This window comes from Pelophylax lessonae, assembly GCF_965119305.1.
Source record: "Pelophylax lessonae genome assembly, chromosome: 7".
In the NCBI taxonomy this organism is placed as follows: Eukaryota; Metazoa; Chordata; class Amphibia; order Anura; family Ranidae; genus Pelophylax; species Pelophylax lessonae.
This window is the reverse complement of record NC_138774.1, coordinates 180124470-180146610: the sequence shown is the minus strand read 5'-3', so window position 1 is coordinate 180146610 and position 22141 is coordinate 180124470. Positions and strand designations below refer to the sequence as shown.

The 22141-nt window shown below is 42.8% G+C and overlaps 1 protein-coding gene across 1 annotated transcript in view; it reads right to left on the bottom strand.

Moving 5' to 3' along the window:
• Positions 1 to 246: 246 nt before the first annotated feature.
• The window catches only part of LOC309560559 (uncharacterized protein), a gene marked incomplete at its 3' end in the record, with an annotated part of 42492 nt that continues 20597 nt past the window's right edge, over positions 247 to 22141 (bottom strand). The window contains exons 2-3 of the mRNA XM_082264185.1: positions 376 to 409; positions 247 to 284 (exon numbers count right to left, since the gene is read on the bottom strand). Of these exons, the coding sequence (XP_082120311.1) occupies positions 247 to 284; positions 376 to 409 (72 nt within the window). The remainder of the gene's footprint in view (positions 285 to 375; positions 410 to 22141) is intronic.

Here is a 22141-nt window from a genome sequence, read left to right as displayed (position 1 = left end):
TCAGAGCGGCGCCTAGTGATGACGTCATCAGTTGTTAAAGGGACATGCAGCTATATGCGTTCCATCTACCTGAATGGTGGAACGCAACCCGGAAGTAAGAGGCTAGAAGGTACTGAAAGTACCAGGATCTTACACAAAAACATATTTGTGCAAGCAAACAGTTCCATAAAATGCAACACAGTACAGAAACGTGCAGAGAAAAAAGCAGCAAAATCCCAACGCGTTTCGAAGCTGTATGCTTCTTCTTCAGGGGTAATTGAAATACAAGTACTGCACAGAAATTTCTACAATAAAAATAACATAGAAACATGTTAGAATAATCAAAAAACCATAACAGTATTACATAGGCACAAAAAGTTTTTTTCATACACTCACGTAGTCTCTGATTGTGTTGGATTAACTCTGCTTGCTAAATATTAAAACCAAATGATTTTAATAAGTGATCTCCAGGCTTATCTGCAGGCCTCCAGAGCAGTGGGGATATCAGTGGACCCCTTAAGAGGAAAGGGGGGCCGAGACAGAGGGGATGACTACCCTCAAATCATAGGAGATAAGATTTGTTCCTACACTATTTTTAACGGCACACCTGACTATATACTTTATGGGAGCTTTTCTCCTCCTATTTCCTTTGGTGTTTATATATTCCAATATGTTCACTTGTTGGTGTCATACTCTCTATTCCCTCTACACTTGGAACTATCTATTTTATAACAACTTAATATAAGGTGATCATTTCCTTTGTTATAAGACAATCATTATCCTTATCCTTAGGAAACTCTGTCCCTACACCATTTTTTACCTAAGCTCCTATCTCTTGGACTCCAGCCGCATACAACATCCTGGATGGGTCACATCTTATCTCCTATGAATTGAGGGTAGTCATCCCCTCTGTCTCAGCCCCCCTTTCCTCTTAAGGGGTCCGCTGATATCCCCACTGCTCTGGAGGCCTGCAAATAAGCCTAGAGATCACTCATTTGGTTTTAATATTTAGCAAGCAGAGTTAATCCAACACAATCAGAGACTACGTGAGTGTATGAAAAAACCTTTTTGTGCCTATGTAATACTGTTATGGTTTTTTGATTATTCTAACATGTTTCTATGTTATTTTTATTGTAGAAATTTATGTGCAGTACTTGTATTTCAATTACCCCTGAAGAAGAAGCATACAGCTTCGAAACGCATTGGGTATCTTGCTACTTTTTTCTCTGCACGTTTCTGTACTGTGTTGCATTTTATGGAACTGTTTGCTTGCACAAATATGTTTTTGATGTCTTAGTATGTATATTTATCTATAATAAAGAACATTTTGATATTTTTTTACTTAATTTTGCATAATTTTGAGTGCCTAAAAAGTCCCAAACCCTTAGGGGATTCCCCTTTTTCTGGTTTCTCGCATTTTCGGGATGTGGCACCTCCCCCTATAGAGGGTTTATGGCTGCGGACGACTTGTTGTTCTCCAATGATGATAAATAGAATCCACCTGTGTGTAATCAAGTCTCCGTATAAATGCACCTGCACTGTGATAGTCTCAGAGGTCCGTTTAAAGCGCAGAGAGCATCATGAAGAACAAGGAACACACCAGGCAGGTCCGAGATACTTAAGGGGGCTGAATAATTTTGCACGCCCAATTTTTCAGTTTTTTATTTGTTAAAAAAGTTTGAAATATCCAATAAATTTCGTTCCACTTCATGATTGTGTCCCACTTGTTGTTGATTCTTCAAAAAAAATTACAGTTTTATATCTATATGTTTGAAGCCTGAAATGTGGAAAAAGGTTGAAAAGTTCAAGGGGGCCGAATACTTTCGCAATGCACTGTATAAGCTGGAGGTAGATTTAATGTGAGGTTTGAATGAAGTCCTCTAACTCTCAATCCTTTGACTCTTTGACTGTTCACTAATGTATCTCTCTCCGTCATTGTGGTGAGTTTGAGCTTCACTGGTTCTGTAGCCACTTGTAATTTCTTGCAGATTTCTTGATTAATGAAGGTAACATGGCTTTGGGCATCCAATAGTGCTTAGGCGTATACCTTCTTATTCCTTCTTTTAGGATTTTACATGCACACTGGTACAACCATTGATGTGCTGTTGCTTTCTCCTTCCCTTACTCTGCAAGAGAATACTGTTGCTTTCTTTTCTTCCTCAGCATCTTTAGGTATTGAGGATTCATCCTTCTTTGGACGTTCTTCATGTAGTGGTGTAGGATGGCGTCCTTTGCAAACACTGCATGTGGCCCTTTTCTTACACTCCTTAGTAATATGTCCTTTTCTTAGGCATCCAAAAACACAGGTGGTTATCAAGTACAATTTTTTTCTTTTCATTTGAGGACTTCTCTTTCAGTTGTTGGCACTTGTGTATGGAGTGGTTCTCTCTACAGAACATACACTTAAAGGTAGTTTGAGGATTTGTCAGTTCTGTCTCTCTACTGATCCCAGTAGTGACTTTGAACTTGCTCTCGTAGGTATCTAGACCTTTAGCTGCTGTGTTGGTTGCAAAGCTAGTTGCTCTTGCACGTCTTGTATCTCTCGCAGGCCTTTCTTTTAAGGATTTTAGGGCATAAGATGCTGTTACTGGGTTACATGCTATTCGTGCTTCCTTATAAACGAACTCAGAGAACTTTTCAAAACTTGGGAATTCCTTATTTAGATCTAACTGTTCAGTCACATAGCGATTACACCTAGAAGCCACTCCTTCAGGTAGTTTAGCTAACATCCTGTGGTTTTCCAGATAGTCGTTCAGTACTTCTAGTCCTCATACTGTACATGTGGGATGGCACTGCTGCATGCTTGCAGGAAGTCACCATACTGTTGGAGTTTGAAATGTTCTTTAGGACCTATCTTAGGCCAGTTATTCAATTTCTCCCTAAAGGCTCTTTGTACTAAGAAAGGATGACCATATCTTGCATTTAACTTTTCCCAAGCTTGCTTGTAGGCTTCTTCGTCTGTTCTATAGAAGTTACCTTCAAGAGCTTTCTTTGCTTCTCCACCAACATATTTCTGAAGGTAGAATAACTTGTCAACTGGCCTGGAGCAATAGTGCTCAATGATCATTTCAAAACTTGCCTTCCACTCTATGAACTTCAGTATGTCTCCTGAAAATACAATAGGTTCTGGAACAGTGGTGGCCGGCCGATAGGGGGCGCAGAGGCGCCGCCCCCCCCCCCCCCCCCAAAAAAAAAAAAAAAAAAAAAAGATTAAAAGAAAAAAAAAATTATATTTTTTGCCAGATAGGGGCACCGGACTCATTGATGGCTATGGGGAGGGGGGGTTCCAATGCAATGATTGGGGACAATGCTGTGGCGCTCTGCAATGATTGAAGACAATGCTGTGGCGCTCTGCAATGATTGGGGACAATGTTGTGGCGCTCTGCAATGATTGAAGACAATGCTGTGGCGCTCTGCAATGATTGGGGACAATGCTGTGGCGCTCTGCAATGATTGGGGACAATGCTGTGGCGCTCTGCAATGATTGGGGACAATGCTGTGGCGCTCTGCATTGATTGGGGACAATGCTGTGGCGCTCTGTAATGATTGGGGACAATGCTGTGGCACTCTGCAGTGATTGGGGACAATGCTGTGGCGCTCTGCAATGATTGGGGACAATGCTGTGGCGCTCTGCAATGATTGGGGACAATGCTGTGGCGCTCTGCAATGATTGGGGACAATGCTGTGGCGCTCTGCATTGATGGGGGCACGGCACAATGTTCATTGCATTGAAGGGGGCACAGCACAGTGTTTATTGCATTGAAGGGGGCACAGCACAGTGTTTATTGCATTGAAGGGGGCACAGCACAGTGTTCATTGCATTGAAGGGGGCACAGCACAGTGTTTATTGAATTGAAGGGGGCACAGCACAGTGTTTATTGCATTGAAGGGGGCACAGCACAGTGTTCATTGCATTGAAGGGGGCACAGCACAGTGTTCATTGCATTGAAGTGGGCACAGCACAGTTTTCATTGCATTGAAGGAGGCACAGCACAGTGTTCATTGCATTGAAGGGGGCACGCACGCTGGTCACTACATTGAAGGGGGCATGTACGCTGGTCTCTGCATTGAAAGGGGGCATGTACGCTGGTCTCTGCATTGAAAGGGGGCATATACCATCTCCTGTACCTTGACCTGTGACCTGCCTGTACCATGACCTGTGCCATGCCTATACCATATCTGTGCCATGCCTATACCATCACCTGTGCCATGACCTGTGCCATGCCCTTACCATGACCTGTGCCATGCCTATACCATCTCCTGTACCATCACCTGTGCCATGCCTGTACCATCACCTGTGCCATGCCTATACCATCACCTGTGCCATGCCTGTACCATGACCTCAAAGTCACGCAATTTTTATCGCGTTTTTTGATGCGAAGCAATACCTTACCTATTACATTTTTCTTTTTGTGCCCCCCCAAAAATTTTGAGCACCAGCCGCCACTGTTCTGGAATGGGAAGTCTTGCTGGGACTGTTCTCTGCCATCTTGCTGGGACAATAGTAGCAACATTTTCCTTATCATTGCAGTGACATCTAGGAATAGGATCATCCGGTGTTATTTTCTCACCTAGTTCTGAATTAGGCGAGTCTCTCTCTTCGTCTTTCTGAGCAGGCATGGAAGGACAATTACTTTTTTCTTCACTACATACAGGTGATTTCCTTTCATTCTCCTGGGCGTATGAAAGGAAGTAGGAGTCTGCATCTTCACTTAGTACAGATTTGGACTTATGACTACTATTCATGTCCTCTTCGTGTTCTCTTAGTCTGGCTTCTATAATCTTGACTTCTTTCAGCCTTTCCAGACTTTCCATTTGATGGCGCTGTGCCTTCACTTCAGCTTCCATTTGATGGCGCTGTGCCTCCATTTCAGCTTTCCGTAGACGATGCGCCTCGATGGCAGAATCCATCTCAATTTCTGCTCTCTTGACAGCAAGTTGTTCAACCAGTTCCTTTCTTTTGGCTATTAAAGCGGTTGTAAACCCAAAAAGTAAGAAAAAAAAAAAAACCTGCAAGACAAAGGCATAATGAGCTAGTATGCATAGCATACTAGCTCATTATGTATTACTTACCTTAGAACGAAGCCCCGACACGGACCCCCGGACATCGCTGCGGGCACTGCCATGATCCCTGCCATGATGTGATTGGCCGGAGCCGCGATGACGTCACTCCCGCGCATGCGCGCGGGAGTGATTTTCCGGCAAGCTCCCGACAAGCAAAACTGAAGGTCCCCCCGCACCTTCACAGCGCATGCGCCGCTCGCGGCTGCATGCACTGCAAATATCTCCTAAACCGTGCCGGTTTAGGAGATATTAATTGTACCTACAGGTAAGCCTTATTATAGGCTTACCTGTAGGTAAAAGTGTAAAAAAGTGGGATACTACCGCTTTAAGGTACTTGAGGACTCTGATATGTTACTTGCACTTCTGCTAGTGAAGGAAGTCCCACTTGAGATTGTGGTTCCCCCTAAGGACCTAGCATAGTCTCTCATAAAGAGCTCGTTCATTCTCTTTCTTGCCTTAACTTCATCATAGTTAGCTTCAGATGATAGTTCTCTCATGAGCTTTACTAAATCTTTAGTGACTGCAGTGCTTGTGTCCATGTTCCTTACAATATCCTGGGAAGGTGTCGTGGATGACCGCAGGTTGACATACGCTGCCATAAGCTAATTCAGATAATTCTATCATCTCTACAATATCACTTAAGTTTCCTTTTACATTTTCTTGCTTTAGCCTTCTACGAACATCTTTAATGTATGATTTCAACTTATCATACATTCTTGTGAACTTTTTTCCTTTAAGTGCCGGTTCACATATGTGCGACTGCGGCGCTCGCATACAATATCGGAGCGCACTGCTCCTTCATTATATGCGATCGGGTGTGCGGTGCGAATTCAGCCATACACTCTGTATGGCTAAATTTGCACTGCACCCGCAGTAAAATCGCACATGACCCTTTTTTTGAGCCGCATCAGGATCGGATCGCACAGTGGTTCACACTTGTGCGATCCAATCCTGTGCGAACTGTAAGATCGCACTGCGATATGCGATCAAACTGGGGGTGTCGTTAAGATTACATTGACACCCCCAGCGTATCGCATATGGCAGTGTGAACTGCCAAGGGTGCATTTGCGATGCGGGAACAGGCTGCAAATTCGCAGCCTTCCCGCATCGCATAAGTGTGAACCGAGGCTTAATGCTGCTTCTTGCTCCAAATTTTCCAGCATCTTTGAGGTCGGTTTTCTGATAACGTTCTGAACGTCTTAGTTCATCTGTTTGGGATATATCAGTTTGGGGCAAGACTAATGCTGCATCTGACTCTTCTACCTCAGACAGGTTCACTTGCTCTTCACTTTCTAACTTATCTATCTTTCTATCCTCTAACAATTGCATAGCAATACTAGACTTAGACATTTTTACTCTAAATGCTATAACACTCAATACGAATATTAAGAAAACTTTCACTTTAAATGCGATAGCAATAGGTACAGGCAATAAAAATTACTTTCACTTTAAATGCAATAGGTGCAGGCAGTAAAAATGAAATTCACATTAAATACTTTAGAGTCCATGTACTACAACTGCCCCTTGTTCTTTACTTACAGTCCTTTTATTCCTGAACACGAAAATGTCTTTCTTGTCAAGCCTATTGCAATGATAAGTAATAAAGGAAAGCTCTGACCTTATTCTGAAGAGCAGGATACTGTGATCTGTAAGTTGCTGGAACAAATATCAGTCTTAAAGGTGACTTGTCTTTTCTTGATCTGATGCTCTATTCTGACTTGCGATGCTTTGCGCTGACTTGCGATGCTTTGAGCTGTCTTGCGATGCTCTGTGCTGACTTGCGATGCTTTGCGCTGACTTGCGATGCTTTGCTGCAGGCTTTGGGCCTAGTGGCGGGAAACGAGCTGACTGCAGTACGTGGTCTCTCCGTGGGTATCGGTGCAGGCACTCTAGCTCTGGACTTTGGCCTCCCACCATGCGTCTCTTTCTCTCTCTAGGAATCACAGGAGGGTTGGCGCTCTTTCTGTGACAATCTTGCCTTTTCCGTTCTGCCACTTTAAGAATCGGATGCAGTTTGACTAAAAACACACGTTCTATGGCCTCTATGTAGCTCCGCTGCAGAAATGTGCTCTTTACTGTGCAAGTTGAGGAGCACTATCACTTTGCCCTCAAAGGGCTAAATAGTTCCACTGTGACAGGCGCAGCACTATGAAGTGCCTTGTGCGCTGTGGCATTAGAAGAACTTGATTTCTCTGACTTCAGTCTAACCAGACTGTCTGTTACTCTATAAATTCCTCTAATACCGTTCTATGGAAAGCAGTAGGTTTAAAGAGCACACTAAACGCTTAAGATATCTTCTTTATTAACTTAATCTTTTCTTAATATATAACACTGACACTTTGCAGCAGACAGTCCATGTACAAATATGTGCTGCATAAAGTATAACAAAATGGTGGATATATTTCTCTCTTTAGTATCTGTCTTTTAAATTGTTCAAACACTTTATGATCTCTCTAAAGGGGTATATCTGATGCTTAATCTGTATTCTTTCTTCTCTATTGCTGTTTGCTATAATGTTTGAAGTTTGTTTGTTTGCTTGTTCTGGTTTGTTTGAGTTTGTGTTCGGTGGAACTATTTTTGGCCACTTGCTTCCATAAAACTGTGCATTTTTTCTTTATTTATAGTGCATAGAATAATAATGTTTTGGGCACTGAGCACTTCTTATGGGCTGTGATATTAAGCCTAACCAATGTTTCTTTTTGGCACATGCACTTTAATTACCACCAGTATACCGTTCATTTAATTATTTAATTGTATGTTTGATCCTTTTTATGATGGAAATGTATTTATAGGATTTTTGCACTATACACCTTTTATCAGGTAGCGCCTTTTCCAACCTTTTTCCACCTTTTTCAACATACTCTGACTTTGACCCGCTGGGTGAGCTTACCTGTAACTGGGACTTAGCAATACTGTGTATGTTGTGGCTGGGATGCTGAATGTTATTTCTGTAAGACTGTGTTGTTCTAATGAGAAGATTTACTTTTGGTGTTTAATCTGCCCCTGAAGAGAGAGCCTGCAATTTTTTCAGTTTGGTGAAATAAACCAGGTTTTAAGTTACTGAATTGTCTCCCAGAAGCCTGTTTACCCCTCTGATCCTGACAAGGAACATTATGGACACAGACCTGAGTGTAGGGTACTAGTAACTGTTTGCTGCTACTACCTTAGTGCCAGTGCTGGCTTGGGCTGAGACATTTATCATGGTGTACCAGTGTTGCTCATTCCCTTACCTGCTATTAGAGGAACTATACTGAGCAGCTTTGACAAAGAGAGGAGTGTCCTCTAACTGTACAGTGTTGTTGGAGTATCTCAAAGCTCCATGCACCCTACCCAAGTTCATATAGCAGTAAAGCATAAAAAAGACACACCTGGAATGCTTACTGAGCCAGAGAAAGTGACTATTGCTGTATGTCTGGCTGCCCCTACACCAACTGGGGAAAGGAACCTGTAGCAAATCTGCAGGCCCTTTTGGGGGGGGGGGGGGGGGGGGAGTATCACATTCCAAAAAAAAAACATTTTATTTTGGTATTTGTACCTATAGGTGCAAGTTGCTTATCATCTGAATCTGCCTAAATCTGATTCCATGAAATGGTGTGTCCCTTCTGTTAAGATGAAAATTATGTATGAAAAAAAAAAGTTCCCATCTTTTAGAAGGCTGACTTTTCTAAAAGGCTGTTGTCAAAAAAAAAAAAAAAAGCCAAACCATGCTCCAAATGTGCCTGTCAGTGTTGGCAAGCACAACAAAATGTCACTATGTGTTGGTGGGTGGAAAAGGCATGTCTTTGCAGTGTCAGTGAGTCCAGAAGTACCTCTGGTACAGTATCTGCAAGTAGAAACATACACATAGCGCTATTGGCTACTAGTGCAGAAATGTGTGGCTTTATGGTGCTACAGTGCCTTGCGAAAGTATTCAGCCCCCTTGAACTTTGCGACCTTTTGCCACATTTCAGACTTCAAACATAAAGATATAAAACTGTAATTTTTTTGTGAAGAATCAACAACAAGTGGGACACAATCATGAAGTGGAACAAAATTTATTGGATATTTCAAACTTTGTTAACAAGTAAAAAACTGAAAAATTGGGCGTGCAAAATTATTCAGCCCCTTTACTTTCAGTGCAGCAAACTCTCTCCAGAAGTTCATTGAGGATCTCTGAATGACCCAATGTTGACCTAAATGACTAATGATGATAAATAGAATCCACCTGTGTGTAATCAAGTCTCCGTATAAATGCACCTGAACTGTGATAGTCTCAGAGGTCCGTTTAAAGCGCAGAGAGCATCATGAAGAACAAGGAACACACCAGGCAGGTCCGAGATACTGTTGTGGAGAAGTTTAAAGCCGGATTTGGATACAAAAAGATTTCCCAAGCTTTAAACATCCCAAGGAGCACTGTGCAAGCGATAATATTGAAATGGAAGGAGTATCAGACCACTGCAAATCTACGAAGACCTGGCCGTCCCTCTAAACTTTCAGCTCATACAAGGAGAAGACTGGTCAGAGATGCAGCCAAGAGGCCCATGAACACTCTGGATGAACTGCAGAGATCTACAGCTGAGGTGGGAGACTCTGTTCATAGGACAACAATCAGTCGTATACTGCACAAATTTGGTCTTTATGGAAGAGTGGCAAGAAGAAAGCCATTTCTTAAAGATATCCATAAAAAGTGTTGTTTAAAGTTTGCCACAAGCCACCTGGGAGACACACCAAACATGTGGAAGAAGGTGTTCTGGTCAGATGAAACCAAAATCGAACTTTTTGGCAACAATGCAAAACGTTATGTTTGACGTAAAAGCAACACAGCTCATCACCCTGAACACACCATCCCCACTGTCAAACATGGTGGTGGCAGCATCATGGTTTGGGCCTGCTTTTCTTCAGCAGGGACAGGGAAGATGGTTAAAATTGATGGGAAGATGGATGGAGCCAAATATGGGACCATTCTGGAAGAAAACCTGATGGAGTCTGCAAAAGACCTGAGACTGGGACTGAGATTTGTCTTCCAACAAGACAATGATCCAAAACATAAAGCAAAATCTACAATGGAATGGTTCACAAATAAACATATTCAGGTGTTAGAATGGCCAAGTCAAAGTTCAGACCTGAATCCAATCGAGAATCTGTGGAAAGAACTGAAATCTGCTGTTCACAAACGCTCTCCATCCAACCTCACTGAGCTCGAGCTGTTTTGCAAGGAGGAATGGGCAAAAATTTCAGTCACTCGATGTGCAAAACTGATAGAGACATACCCCAAGCTACTTACAGCTGTAATCGCAGCAAAAGGTGGCGCTACAAAGTATTAACTTAAGGGGGCTGAATAATTTTGCACGCCCAATTCTTCCGTTTTTTATTTGTTAAAAAAGTTTGAAATATCCAATAAATTTCGTTCTACTTCATGATTGTGTCCCACTTGTTGATTCTTCACAAAAAATTACAGTTTTATACCTTTATGTTTGAAGCCTGAAATGTGGCAAAAGGTCGCAAAGTTCAAGGGGGCCGAATACTTTCGCAAGGCACTGTTGTTACTATAAAAATGAACGTCGTGTGCGAGTGCAAAGGTGCATGTTTTGCAATGTTGGCGAGTGCAACGGTGCATGTTTTGCAATGTTGGCGAGTGCAAAGGTGCATGTTGTTGCAATGTTGGCAAGCGCAAAGGTGCATGTTGTTGCAATGTTGGCGAGTGCAGAAAAGCTAGTCATTGAAGTGTTGGCAAGTGCATAAAAGCACTTGGTAAATGCAGAAATGTTTTAAATGCGGTGTCAGCTAGTACAGAGATATGGTTTTGGCTAGTGCAGAAATGCATACAGGTGCAGTGTTGGCAAATGCATAAGTGCTTGGAGGTGTGACATTGTAAGATCCTGGTACCTGCGGTACCCTTCCAGCCTATTATTTGTACATTATGTTCCACCATATAGATAGGTGGAACGCATCTAGTACCTGTCCCTTTAAATTCCATGACCTCATCAGTGAGTGCCGCTCTGAGCGGCTATTTCAACCGCCGGCATTCACTCACATGTGTTCGTGCAAACCGCTTGCTACAGCATTACCTAACGCTGCCGAATCCTCCAGCTATTCCCTAATACCTGGATTGACCGAAGACTTGCTACAACATCTTGTATCTCGCTACAAGATCATTACCTCACCGCCGGAACCCTCTCCTTACAAACCTACCAGTGATAAGTACCCCACAGGGGAATACCTTCCTAATCTACTTTCACTACTACTCTGCTTACTAAAGACTATTGCTACTCTAAGAACTATACTGTTACATCTAACATCTGCACCGCTACTTAGATTGCAAGCTCTTGAGCCTATTACCATCTTGTCACTGCGCTAGCCTAGCATCTCCTGTACACTTCATCTGCTCTTCACTACTACCTGTTACCTGTACATGATTGCTATCCTAAGTGCTTACTATCACCATCTGTTACCTCTTACCATTGTTATCACTATCCACGCCTGTCCCCTCAGTATCACCTCTATACTTTCACATATAAACATATCACTCCAGGAACATCTTTAACCACTTTAATACCGCTCACGGTAATACTACTGCGGCAGAGCGGCACGATACCGCTCAGCCACGTAGTATTAACGTGATGCGCGATCACGGCTCCAGAGCGCGCTCCCGCGCGCCGCGGGTCCCGATCCCGATGTCATTCGGTAGGGAACCGATCAGTCATCAGATACTGACCAATGATTTTTGGTCAGTGTCTGTAGATCGGTCCCCACCAATGGCAATCTGTCCCCTGTCTGTGTAATGTAAACACAGACAGGGGAAGTGATGTCACTGTCCTTCCTGGAGTCCTTTCGGTTCCAGGAGAGAGACAGAGACACACCAAAAACGTGAGTTCCACCAAGCAGCACACTGACACACCTCACATAGGTACATTTAACCCCTTCATCACCTCTGATCACCCCCTGATCACCCCCAAAACCCCTCACAGTGAACACTATATACAGTGGTATACAGATATTTTACTGATCACTGTATAAGTGTCACTTGTGAGCGTAGTTTGCACCTGCGTTAGGCCCAAATAGGGTTAGGGTACCCGCCACCTATCCCCTAATAAAGTTTTTACCCCTTGATCAGCCCCAGTTAACCCCTTCACTACCTATTACTCTGTGCACTAAATACAGTATATAGGTAAATACTGATCACTGTATTTAGTGTCACTAGTGACCCTAATTTGCGCTTGCGCTAAGCCCATATAGGGTTAGGGCACCCGCCACCTATTCCCTAATAAACTTTTAACCGCTTGATCTTCCCCAGTTAACCCCTTCACTCCATATAAATCAGTGCACTAATATATACAGTATATCAGATAACTACTGATCACTGTATTTAGTGTCACTGGTGACCCTAATTTGCGCTTGCGCTAGGCCCGAATAGGTTTAGGCCACCCGCCATCTATCCTCTATAAAGGTTTAACCCCTTGATCTCCCCCAGTTTAACCCCTTCACTTCCCTGTCACAGTGTTCACTATATACAGTGATTACCGATCACTGTATTAGCGTCACGGGTGACACAACTTAGGCTAGCTAGTTAGCGTCAGGGTCCCACTACACCACCGTTACTTAGCGTCAGTTAGAGTCAAGTACACTAACACACACACACCACCGTTACTAGTATAGTGTTTGAACAGATCAATATCTGATCTGATCAGAACTATACTAGCGTCCTCATAATTTAGTGTTCCCCAAACGCAGTGTTTGCACAATCAGCACTGATTCCTGCTAGCACCTGCGTTTAGCCCCCCTGCCCAGCCCACCTTACCCAGGCAAGTGTAGTAATCAATAGATTACTGACACTTCCAAAAAACACAAATCACACAAAACCGCTGCGTTAGCAGAGTCAGGCCTGATCTTTGTTAGCACTAGCAGTTTTTTTTTGTAGCGACCAAATAGTCCTCGACAACCAGGTGCTTTTATTACCTAGTAGTCGCATCACTGTACGAGTAAATTTAGCTACCAAAATGACAAAACGTTCGCTCAGTGATGATGCTATATACAGTATAATGGCCATGTCAAGTGAGAGCGATGGGGAAGCCTCACTGTCAGAATCAGGGTCAATATACGAACCAGATGACAGCAGCGGCTCCCTGACAGATAGCTCCGACAGAGGGGTCCCTGCTAGGGTCAGGCGTACCCGACCCCATTCTGGAGTTGTTGACTTGCAAGAACTGGAGGTTTCTGGTATGCAGCAGAGTGCCAGTACTAGTGCCGCTCACACTTCTCGTGAACTGGCAAGCACGAGCGGCCTAGTACACCCTGGACCTTCAACCAGCACTGCAGTATCACCTGGTGACGTGGCGAGTCACCTGAGTGCAGTTGAAGCTGGTGCGGTGGCTAGCACGAGTAGTGGCCCGCAGCCACCGCGTATCCGAAGACAGGCCCGTAGAGCCCATAGTGTCCTCCCTGAAGCGCTGGCATATCCTAATTGGCAGCCCACAGATTCCACAGCGCCAGTACTTCCCCCATTCACCGCCCAACCCGGAATCCAAGTGGAAACAGCTGGTTTTAATCCCATAAACTTTTTTGAGCTGTTTTTCACTGAAGATCTTTTCAGATCTATTGTGGACCAATCAAATTTGTACACTCAACAATTCATCGCCGCCAACCCAAATTCACCCCTTGCCAGACCATTCGCCTGGAATCCTATTACGATTCAGGAGTTTAAAACCTTTCTGGGCCTTTCCTTCAACACGGGCATTACAAGAAAGAATGAATTGCGGTTATATTGGTCCACTGACCCAATTCATCAAATGTACGTGTTCTCTGCTGCTATGTCCAGGGCTCGATACCAACAAATATTTCGGTTCATGCATTTCAACGACAATGAACTCTGTCGTCCTCGGGGAGACCCTGAATATGATCGGCTCCACAAAATTCGGCCCCTCATAGACCACTTCAATCAGCGGTTCGCAGCCTTGTTTACCCCCCAACAAGATGTCTGCGTTGACGAGTCCCTGATTAAGTTTACTGGTCGCCTTGCTATCAAACAGTACCTCCCCAGCAAGCGTGCCAGATACGGGGTCAAGTTGTATAAGCTTTGTGACAGGGCCACAGGCTATACAGTTAATTTCCGTGTCTATGAGGGAAAAGATAGCACTGTGGAGCCCCCCGACTGCCCAGGCTACATAGGGAGCAGCGGCAAGATAGTTTGGGACTTGGTGTCACCCTTATTCGGAAAGGGGTACCACTTGTACGTGGACAATTTCTATTCAAGCGTGCCACTTTTTAGACACCTCTATCAATTGCAAATTGGCGCTTGTGGCACCGTGCGATCTAATCGCCGGGGCTTCCCCCAGCGGCTAGTGAATGCCCCACTGAGCTCGGGGGAGAGAGCCTGCTTGAGGTGCGAGGAATTGCTTGCAGTGAAGTGGAGGGACAAACGAAACGTTTACGTGCTGTCCTCCATTCACCCAGACACGGCAGTCCAAATTACTACGGTCACCGGTGTTGTTGAGAAACCCCTCTGTGTCCACGACTATAACCGTAAAATGGGAGGGGTGGACTTCAACGACCAGATGATGGGACCGTACTTAATTGCCCGTAAGGCCAGACGCTGGTACAAAAAAGTGTCTGTATACCTATTTCAATTGGCTGTTTACAACGCTTTTGTCTTATACAAAGCTTCTGCTGGAACATTATCCTTCTTTCAATTCCAAGAAGAGATAATCAGAGCCCTTGTGTATTCAGCTGGTGCTCCTGCCCAACTTCCCCAACCAGATGCAGTGAGGCGGCTGCATGAGAGGCATTTTCCGCAATACCTCCCGAGTACCGATACCAAACGATACCCCCAAAAAAGATGCCGTGTCTGCAGCAAGCGCGGATTTAGGCGTGACACCCGGAATTATTGTCCCGACTGTCCTGACCGACCTGGTCTTTGCCACGGTGACTGTTTCCGTCGCTACCACACACTAGTGGATTATTAGCATAGGGTACAGCACGGCACAGTTTAGGGCACATTTACACAGGGTCTCAAAAGATGTTCGATGGCTATCGTCATTTTGAGAGACCCGAACCTGGAACCTGGAACTCGACGTTTGAAGAAAAAAAAAAAAATACATAAAAGCCAAAAATAGTTGTCGTCCCAGTCATTTTTTATGTTCTTCTACACTTCCTATGTACTTTTAATGTACTTTGTTTGTTTTTCATTCTTTTGTGACCTGTTTCTCTTGCAGGTACTCGTCGGCTACCACGCATTGATTTCATATATTCTGACACAAACAGTGTTTGCGCTCAGCATACATGGATACCTTTGCTGATAGCAGCTGTGGTGATTTTCTGATTTCAGCACTGCAGTTAAAATCCTATTTTGGTATACGTGGATAGCGCCGTGTATACCCATCATTAAATTCAGTGGGTGGTTGTTTGGGCGGTTAATGATGAGAATCCAAAAACTTTTGTTGTGTCAGTCATTTTATATGTCCTACTCTTCCTAATGTACTTTTTTTTAATGTACTTTGTTTGTTTTTTCATTCTTTTGTGACCTGTTTCTCTTGCAGGTACTCGTCGGCTACCATGCATTGATTTTATATATTCTGACACAAACAGCGTTTGCGCTCAGCATATATGGATACCTTTGCTGATAGCAGCTGTGGTGATTTTCTGATTTCAGCACTGCAGTTAAAATCCTATTTTGGTATACGTGGATAGTGTCGTGTATACCCATCATTAAATTCAGTGGGTGGTTGTTTGGGCGGTTAATGATGAGTAATACTACGCATTATTCCTGTGCTGATTTCTGATAGGTTCTCTTTTTTTTCGTTCAGCCCACAGGCTGCATGAAAAAAAAAAAACCTATATGCCAAACAAAGACCAGCAATGTACTGGTACGTTGCTGGACTTTGAGTGGTTATACCAGGATGATGCCTGCAGATTTAGGCATCATCTTGGTATCGTTTTTTACAGCAAGCGGTCTGCTTACATGTAAAAGCAATCCTAGCGGATAATTGGCCGCTAGACTGCTTTTACATGCAGTGGGAGGGGACTCCCCCCCCCCCTCCTGCCGCCTTCCGCTGCCTTCCACGGTTTTTCTCGGGCTCTCCTGTCCCACCGGTTAACCCGAGAGTGCAGCCGGTGGTTCAATTATCTAACCATAGAGCTGATTGGAGATGAGAATGGCTCCAATCATCTCTATGGCCTAAGATGCCGGAGGCTACGAGCATTTCATAACTTCTGTTTCGCCAGAAATAAACAGCGCCATTGGGAAATTGGGAAAGTATTTTATCACACCAATTTTGGTATGGTCAGATGCGTTAAGGTCAGAGGAAAGATCTAGAGTATAAAAGACCCCAATTTTTTTTAAAAAGAGTACCTGTCACTACAGATTGCTATCATAGAGGAAATTTAAATTCACCGTGATAACAATAAAAATGATTAAAGAAAAAAAAAATGAAAGAAAAGGTGTCAAAATAACATAAGAAAGCAAATTAAAAAAAAAAAAAAACAAAAAAAAAAATCAAGCCCCCCTGTCCCCCCGTGCTTGCGCGCAAATGCGCGCACAAGCGTTGGTCTAGTGTCATATGTAAACCGCAATTTCAGCATGCATGTGAGGTATCGCCGTGAACGCCAGGTCGAGGGCAGTAATTGTTGTGGTAGACCTCCTCTGTAAGTCCAAAGTGGTAACCTGTAAAGACTTTTAAAGGCTTTTAAAACCGTACGTAGTTTGTTGCCGCGGCACGGGCGTGCGCAATTTTTAAAGCATGTCATGTTAGGTGTCTATGAACTCGGCATAAGATCATCTTTTAAATTTTACCAAACAATTTGGAATTATATAGTGTATTTCTGCATTAAAAATAAAAAAAGTGTTTTTTTACGCAAAAATTGCGTTTGGAAAATGTGTGCGCAAATACCATGTAACAAAAAAAATTGCAACATCCACCATTTTGTTCTGTAGGGCCTCTGCTTTAAAAAAATATATAATGTTTGGGGGTTCAAAGTAATTTTCTTGTGAAAAAAAAATATTTTTTCATGTAAACAAAAACTCACAGAAAAGGCTTGGTTTTCAAGTGGTTAGAAGAGTGGGTGATGAGTTGCTAAAATTGAGCATAAAATGCCAGGACTGTTCAAACACCCCCCAAATTACCCCTTTTTGGAAAGTAGACACCCAAAGCTATTTGCTGAGAGGCATATTGAGTCCATGGAGTATTTTATATTTTGCCCTAAGTTTCAGGAAAATGACAATTTGTTTTTTTTTTTTTTTTTTTTTTACACAAAGTTGTCACTAAATAATATATTGCTCACGCATGCCATGGGTATATGTGAAATGACACCCCAAAATACATTCTGCTGCTTCTCCGGAGTACAGGGATACCCCATGTGTGAGACTTTTTGTCAGTCTAGCCGCATACAGGACCCGGAAAACCAATCCGCACCTTCTGGCTTTCTAAGGGCGTAAATTGTTGATCTCACTCCTTACTACCTATCACACTTTTGAAGGCCATGAAATGCCAAAATGGCACAAAACCCCCCCAAATGACCCCATTTTGCAAAGTAGACACTCCAAGCTATTAGATGAGAGGCATGATGAGTCCATGGAATATGTTATATTTTGCCACAAGTTTCAGGAAAATTATTATTTTTTTTTTTTTTTTTTTTTTTTTTACACAAAGTTGTCAGTAAATGATATAATGCTCACACAAGCCATGGGTATATGTGAAATGACACCCCACAATACATTCTGCTGCTTCTCCTGAGTACAAGGATACCCCATGTGTGAGACTTTTTTGCAGTCTAGCCGCGTACAGGACCCGGAAAACCACTCCCCACCTTCAGGCTTTCTAAGGGCGTAAATTGTTGATCTCACTCCTTACTACCTATCACACTTTTGAAGGCCATGAAATGCCAAAATGGCACAAAACCCCCCCAAATGACCCCATTTTGCAAAGTAGACACTCCAAGCTATTAGATGAGAGGCATGATGAGTCCATGGAATATTTTATATTTTGCCACAAGTTTCAGGAAAATTATTATTTTTTTTTTTTTTTTTTTTTTTTACACAAAGTTGTCAGTAAATGATATAATGCTCACACATGCCATGGGTATATGTGAAATGACACCCCAAAATACATTCTGCTGCTTCTCCTGAGTACAAGGATACCCCATGTGTGAGACTTTTTTGCAGTCTAGCCGCGTACAGGACCCGGAAAACCACTCCCCACCTTCAGGCTTTCTAAGGGCGTAAATTGTTGATCTCACTCCTTACTACCTATCACACTTTTGAAGGCCATGAAACGCCAAGATGGCACAAAACCCCCCAAAATGACCTCATTTTGCAAAGTAGACACTCTAATCTATTTGCTGAGAGGCATGGTGAGTATTTTGCATCTCTCATTTTTTTTGGAAAATGAAGAAAAAACAGGAAAATGCATTTTTTTTCCTCTTTTTTCAAATTCCAAAACTTTGTGACAAAAAGTGAGATCTGCAAAACACCCAACATGCCTCTCTGCAAATAGCTTAGGGTGTCTACTTTCCGAAAAGGGGTCATTTGGAGGGGGGTTGTGCTGTCTTGGCATTTCATGGCCTCCGAAACTGTGATAGGTAGTCAGGAGTGAAATCAACAATTTACGCCCTTGGAAAGCCTGAAAGTGGGGGTTGGCTTTCGAGGACCTGTACTCGGCTAGACTGCAAAAAAGTCTCACACATGTGGTATCCCTGTACTCAGGAGAAGCAGCAGAATGTATTTTGGGGTGTCATTTCACATATACCCATGGCATGTGTGAGCAATATATCATTTAGTGACAACTTTGTGTAAAAAAACAAAAAAAAAAATAATAATAATATATTTCCCGGAACTTGTGGCAAAATATAAAATATTCCATGGACTCACCATGCCTCTCAGCAAATAGCTTGGGGTGTCTACTTTGCAAAATGGTATCATTTGGGGGGGTTTTGTGCTATGTTGAAATTTCAGGGCCTCCGAAACTGTGATGGGTAGTCAGGAGTGAAATCAACAATTTACGCCATTAGAAAACCTAAAGATGGAGATTCATTTTCGGGGTCCCGTACACAGCTAGGCTCCCAAAAAGTCTCACACATGGGGTATCCCCATACTGAGGAGAAGCGGCAGAATGTATTTTGGGGTGTCATTCCACATATACCCATGTCATGTGTGAGAAATTTATCTTTTAGTGACAACTTTGTGTTAAAAAAAAAAAAAAAAAAAAATTGTAATTTTCCCAAAACTTGTGGCAAAATATAAAATATTCCATGGACTCACCATGCCTCTCAGCAAATAGCTTGGGGTGTCTACTTTGCAAAATGGGGTCATTTGGGGGGTTTTGTGCTATCTTGAAATTTCAGGGCCTCCGAAACTGTGATGGGTAGTGAGGAGTAAAATCAGCAATTTACGCCATTAGAAAACCTAAAGATGGAGATTGATTTTCGGGGTCCCGTACACAGCTAGGCTCCCAAAAAGTCTCACATATGTGGTATCCCTGTACTCAGGAGAAGCAGCAGAATATATTTTGGGGTGTAATTACACATATACCCATGGCATGTGTGAGAAATTTATCTTTTAGTGACAACTTTGTGTTAAAAAAAAAAATTTTTTTTTTTTTATTCATTTTTCAAACACCTGTGACAAAAAAATTAAATATTCAATGAGCTCAACATGCATCTCAGAACATTCCTTAGGATGTCTACTTTCCAAAAAGTGGTAATTTGGGGGGGTCTTGTACTGCCCTGCCATTTTAGCACTTCATGAATTGAGATAGGCAGTCAGAAATTAAAGCTGCGTAAAATTTCAGTATTTACACCATAGTTTGTAGACGCTATAACTTTTGCGCAAACCAATAAAAATACGCTCATTGAATTTTTTTTTGTCAAAGACATGTAGCTAAATATATTTTGGCCAAAAAATATGACATAAATTGAGTATATTGGATATTTTTTAAAAGACAAAGTTGAAAATTTCATTTTTTTGCAAAATTTTCGCTCTTTTTTTATTAATATCGCAAAAAATAAAAAGCGCAGAGGTGATCAAATACCACCAAAAGAAAGCTCTGTTTGTGGGAAAAAAAGGACGTAAATTTTGTTTGGGTACCACATTGCATGACCGCACAATTGTCAGTTAAAGTCGCACAGTGCCGAAGCACAAAAAGTGGTCTGGACGTAAGACAGCAAAATCCTCCGGTTGTAAAGTGGTTAATGAGTGTCTGTGTTTGTGTATGTGCTTGCTGAGACAGGCTGATGCACAATGATGAGTCTTGAGAGTTGGATATGGTAGTTCAACACATCTCTACATGACTACTGAGTGTAACTTCCGCAGCTGCAAATCCACACCACACAAATAAACGCCGGAGCGTTACAGATTGCACGAACCCGAAAAATGGATTCAGCGGAAATAGCTACACATGTGAGACAACTATCACAAAAGGTAGATTCATTAATTCTTTCACTTACTGAAGTGAAAAATGAAAACCAGACCTTGAGACAGCAGATAGCCCGTGTTTCACAGCTCACTGCTGCCCAACCCCGTGAGCCCAAAATAAAACCTCTACAAGTGTTTACGGGTGATCGGAAAAAATTCAGTGAATTTAAAAATGCATGTCAATTGCTTTTTAATCTAAAACCTCATACTTACACTACAGACCAATTAAAAGTCTGCACCACTATATCATATATGTCAGGTGATCCACGGGCTTGGGCAGACTCTCTTATTGAGAAAAATTACCCTCTTCTCAACTCCTATCCTACGTTTTTAGCAGAGCTCTCTAGCCTATATGAAGACTCTAATAGGCAGAGTACTGCTGACAGCCAATTGAGGGCTTTAAAACAAGGAAGGAGACCTGTTGAAGATTTCGTAGCAGAGTTCAAGAGATGGACCCTTGATTCAGGGTGGAATGATGCATCTCTGCGAACCCAGTTCAGGCTTGGGTTATCTGAAGCCATAAAAGACGAGCTTGCCTGAGCGGATTTACCTGGCACCTTGGATGCCTTGATACAACTTAGTATCAAAATAGACAGACGATTGCGAGAGAGGAAGGCTGAGAAAATGGGAATCCCATTACCCAACCCTTCTCGGGAGTCGTCCTTCGATCCTACTCCTATGGAGGTATGAACCATCCGCCCACCAATATCGTCTACTGAAAAGGCCAGGAGAAGAACAGAAAATCTCTGTATGTACTGCGCCTCCGCCGAACATTTGATAAGCGTTTGTCCCCTTGTCCACAAGAAAAAGGGTGAGTGTTCACAGGTCTTGCTGGGGGGATTAACGACTTCCTTTACTAATCCCTATCTCTTTATTCGTTTGATCCTACAGTGGGACCAAATTAGGATCACCACCAAGGCCATGATCGACACAGGATCTTGTGGGAACTACATTGACACTAGTTTTGTTGCTTTAAATAAAATACCTATTATTTCAAAACCCAAACCTGTCTCTGTTAGTTTGATTAACGGTATTCCGTTATCTTCTGGTCCAATTACCACTCAGACACAAGCACTCCTTGCTACTGCTAACGAGTCTCATGTTGAGACCACCACGTTTGATGTGTTACCCTCACCACATTTTCCCATTATTTTGGGACTTCCCTGGTTACATATACATCAACCAACTATTGATTGGAAGACACGGTCCCTAACCTTCCCTTCTCACTATTGCGAGACCACGTGGAACCTCCAATCTCAAAAGAAAATCCTGTCCATGGTGTCAGAGGAAATTACACCACCACCATGCTATCAGGATTTATCAGAAGTCTTCCTTGAGAAAAATGCTCAAGTGTTGCCTCCCCATAGGGACTACGATTGTTCTATTGACCTACTCCCTAATAGTAAGCTACCTTTCGGTCATGTTTATCCTCTTTCTCAGGATGAACTTTCTCATCTCAAGGAATACTTGGATGAGAACTTAGCGAAAGGGTTCATTAGACCCTCTACTTCCTCTACAGCTGCAGGACTTTTCTTTGTCCGCAATAAGGATTTAAGCCTTCGGCCTATTATTGACTATAGGCAATTAAATATTATTACGATAAAGGATCGCTATCCCTTACCTCTCATCCCGGAACTGATTGAACAAGTGCGTGGAGCCACTTACTTCTCAAAGTTAGACCTTAAAGGGGCTTACAATCTCATCCGCATCCGTAGTGGG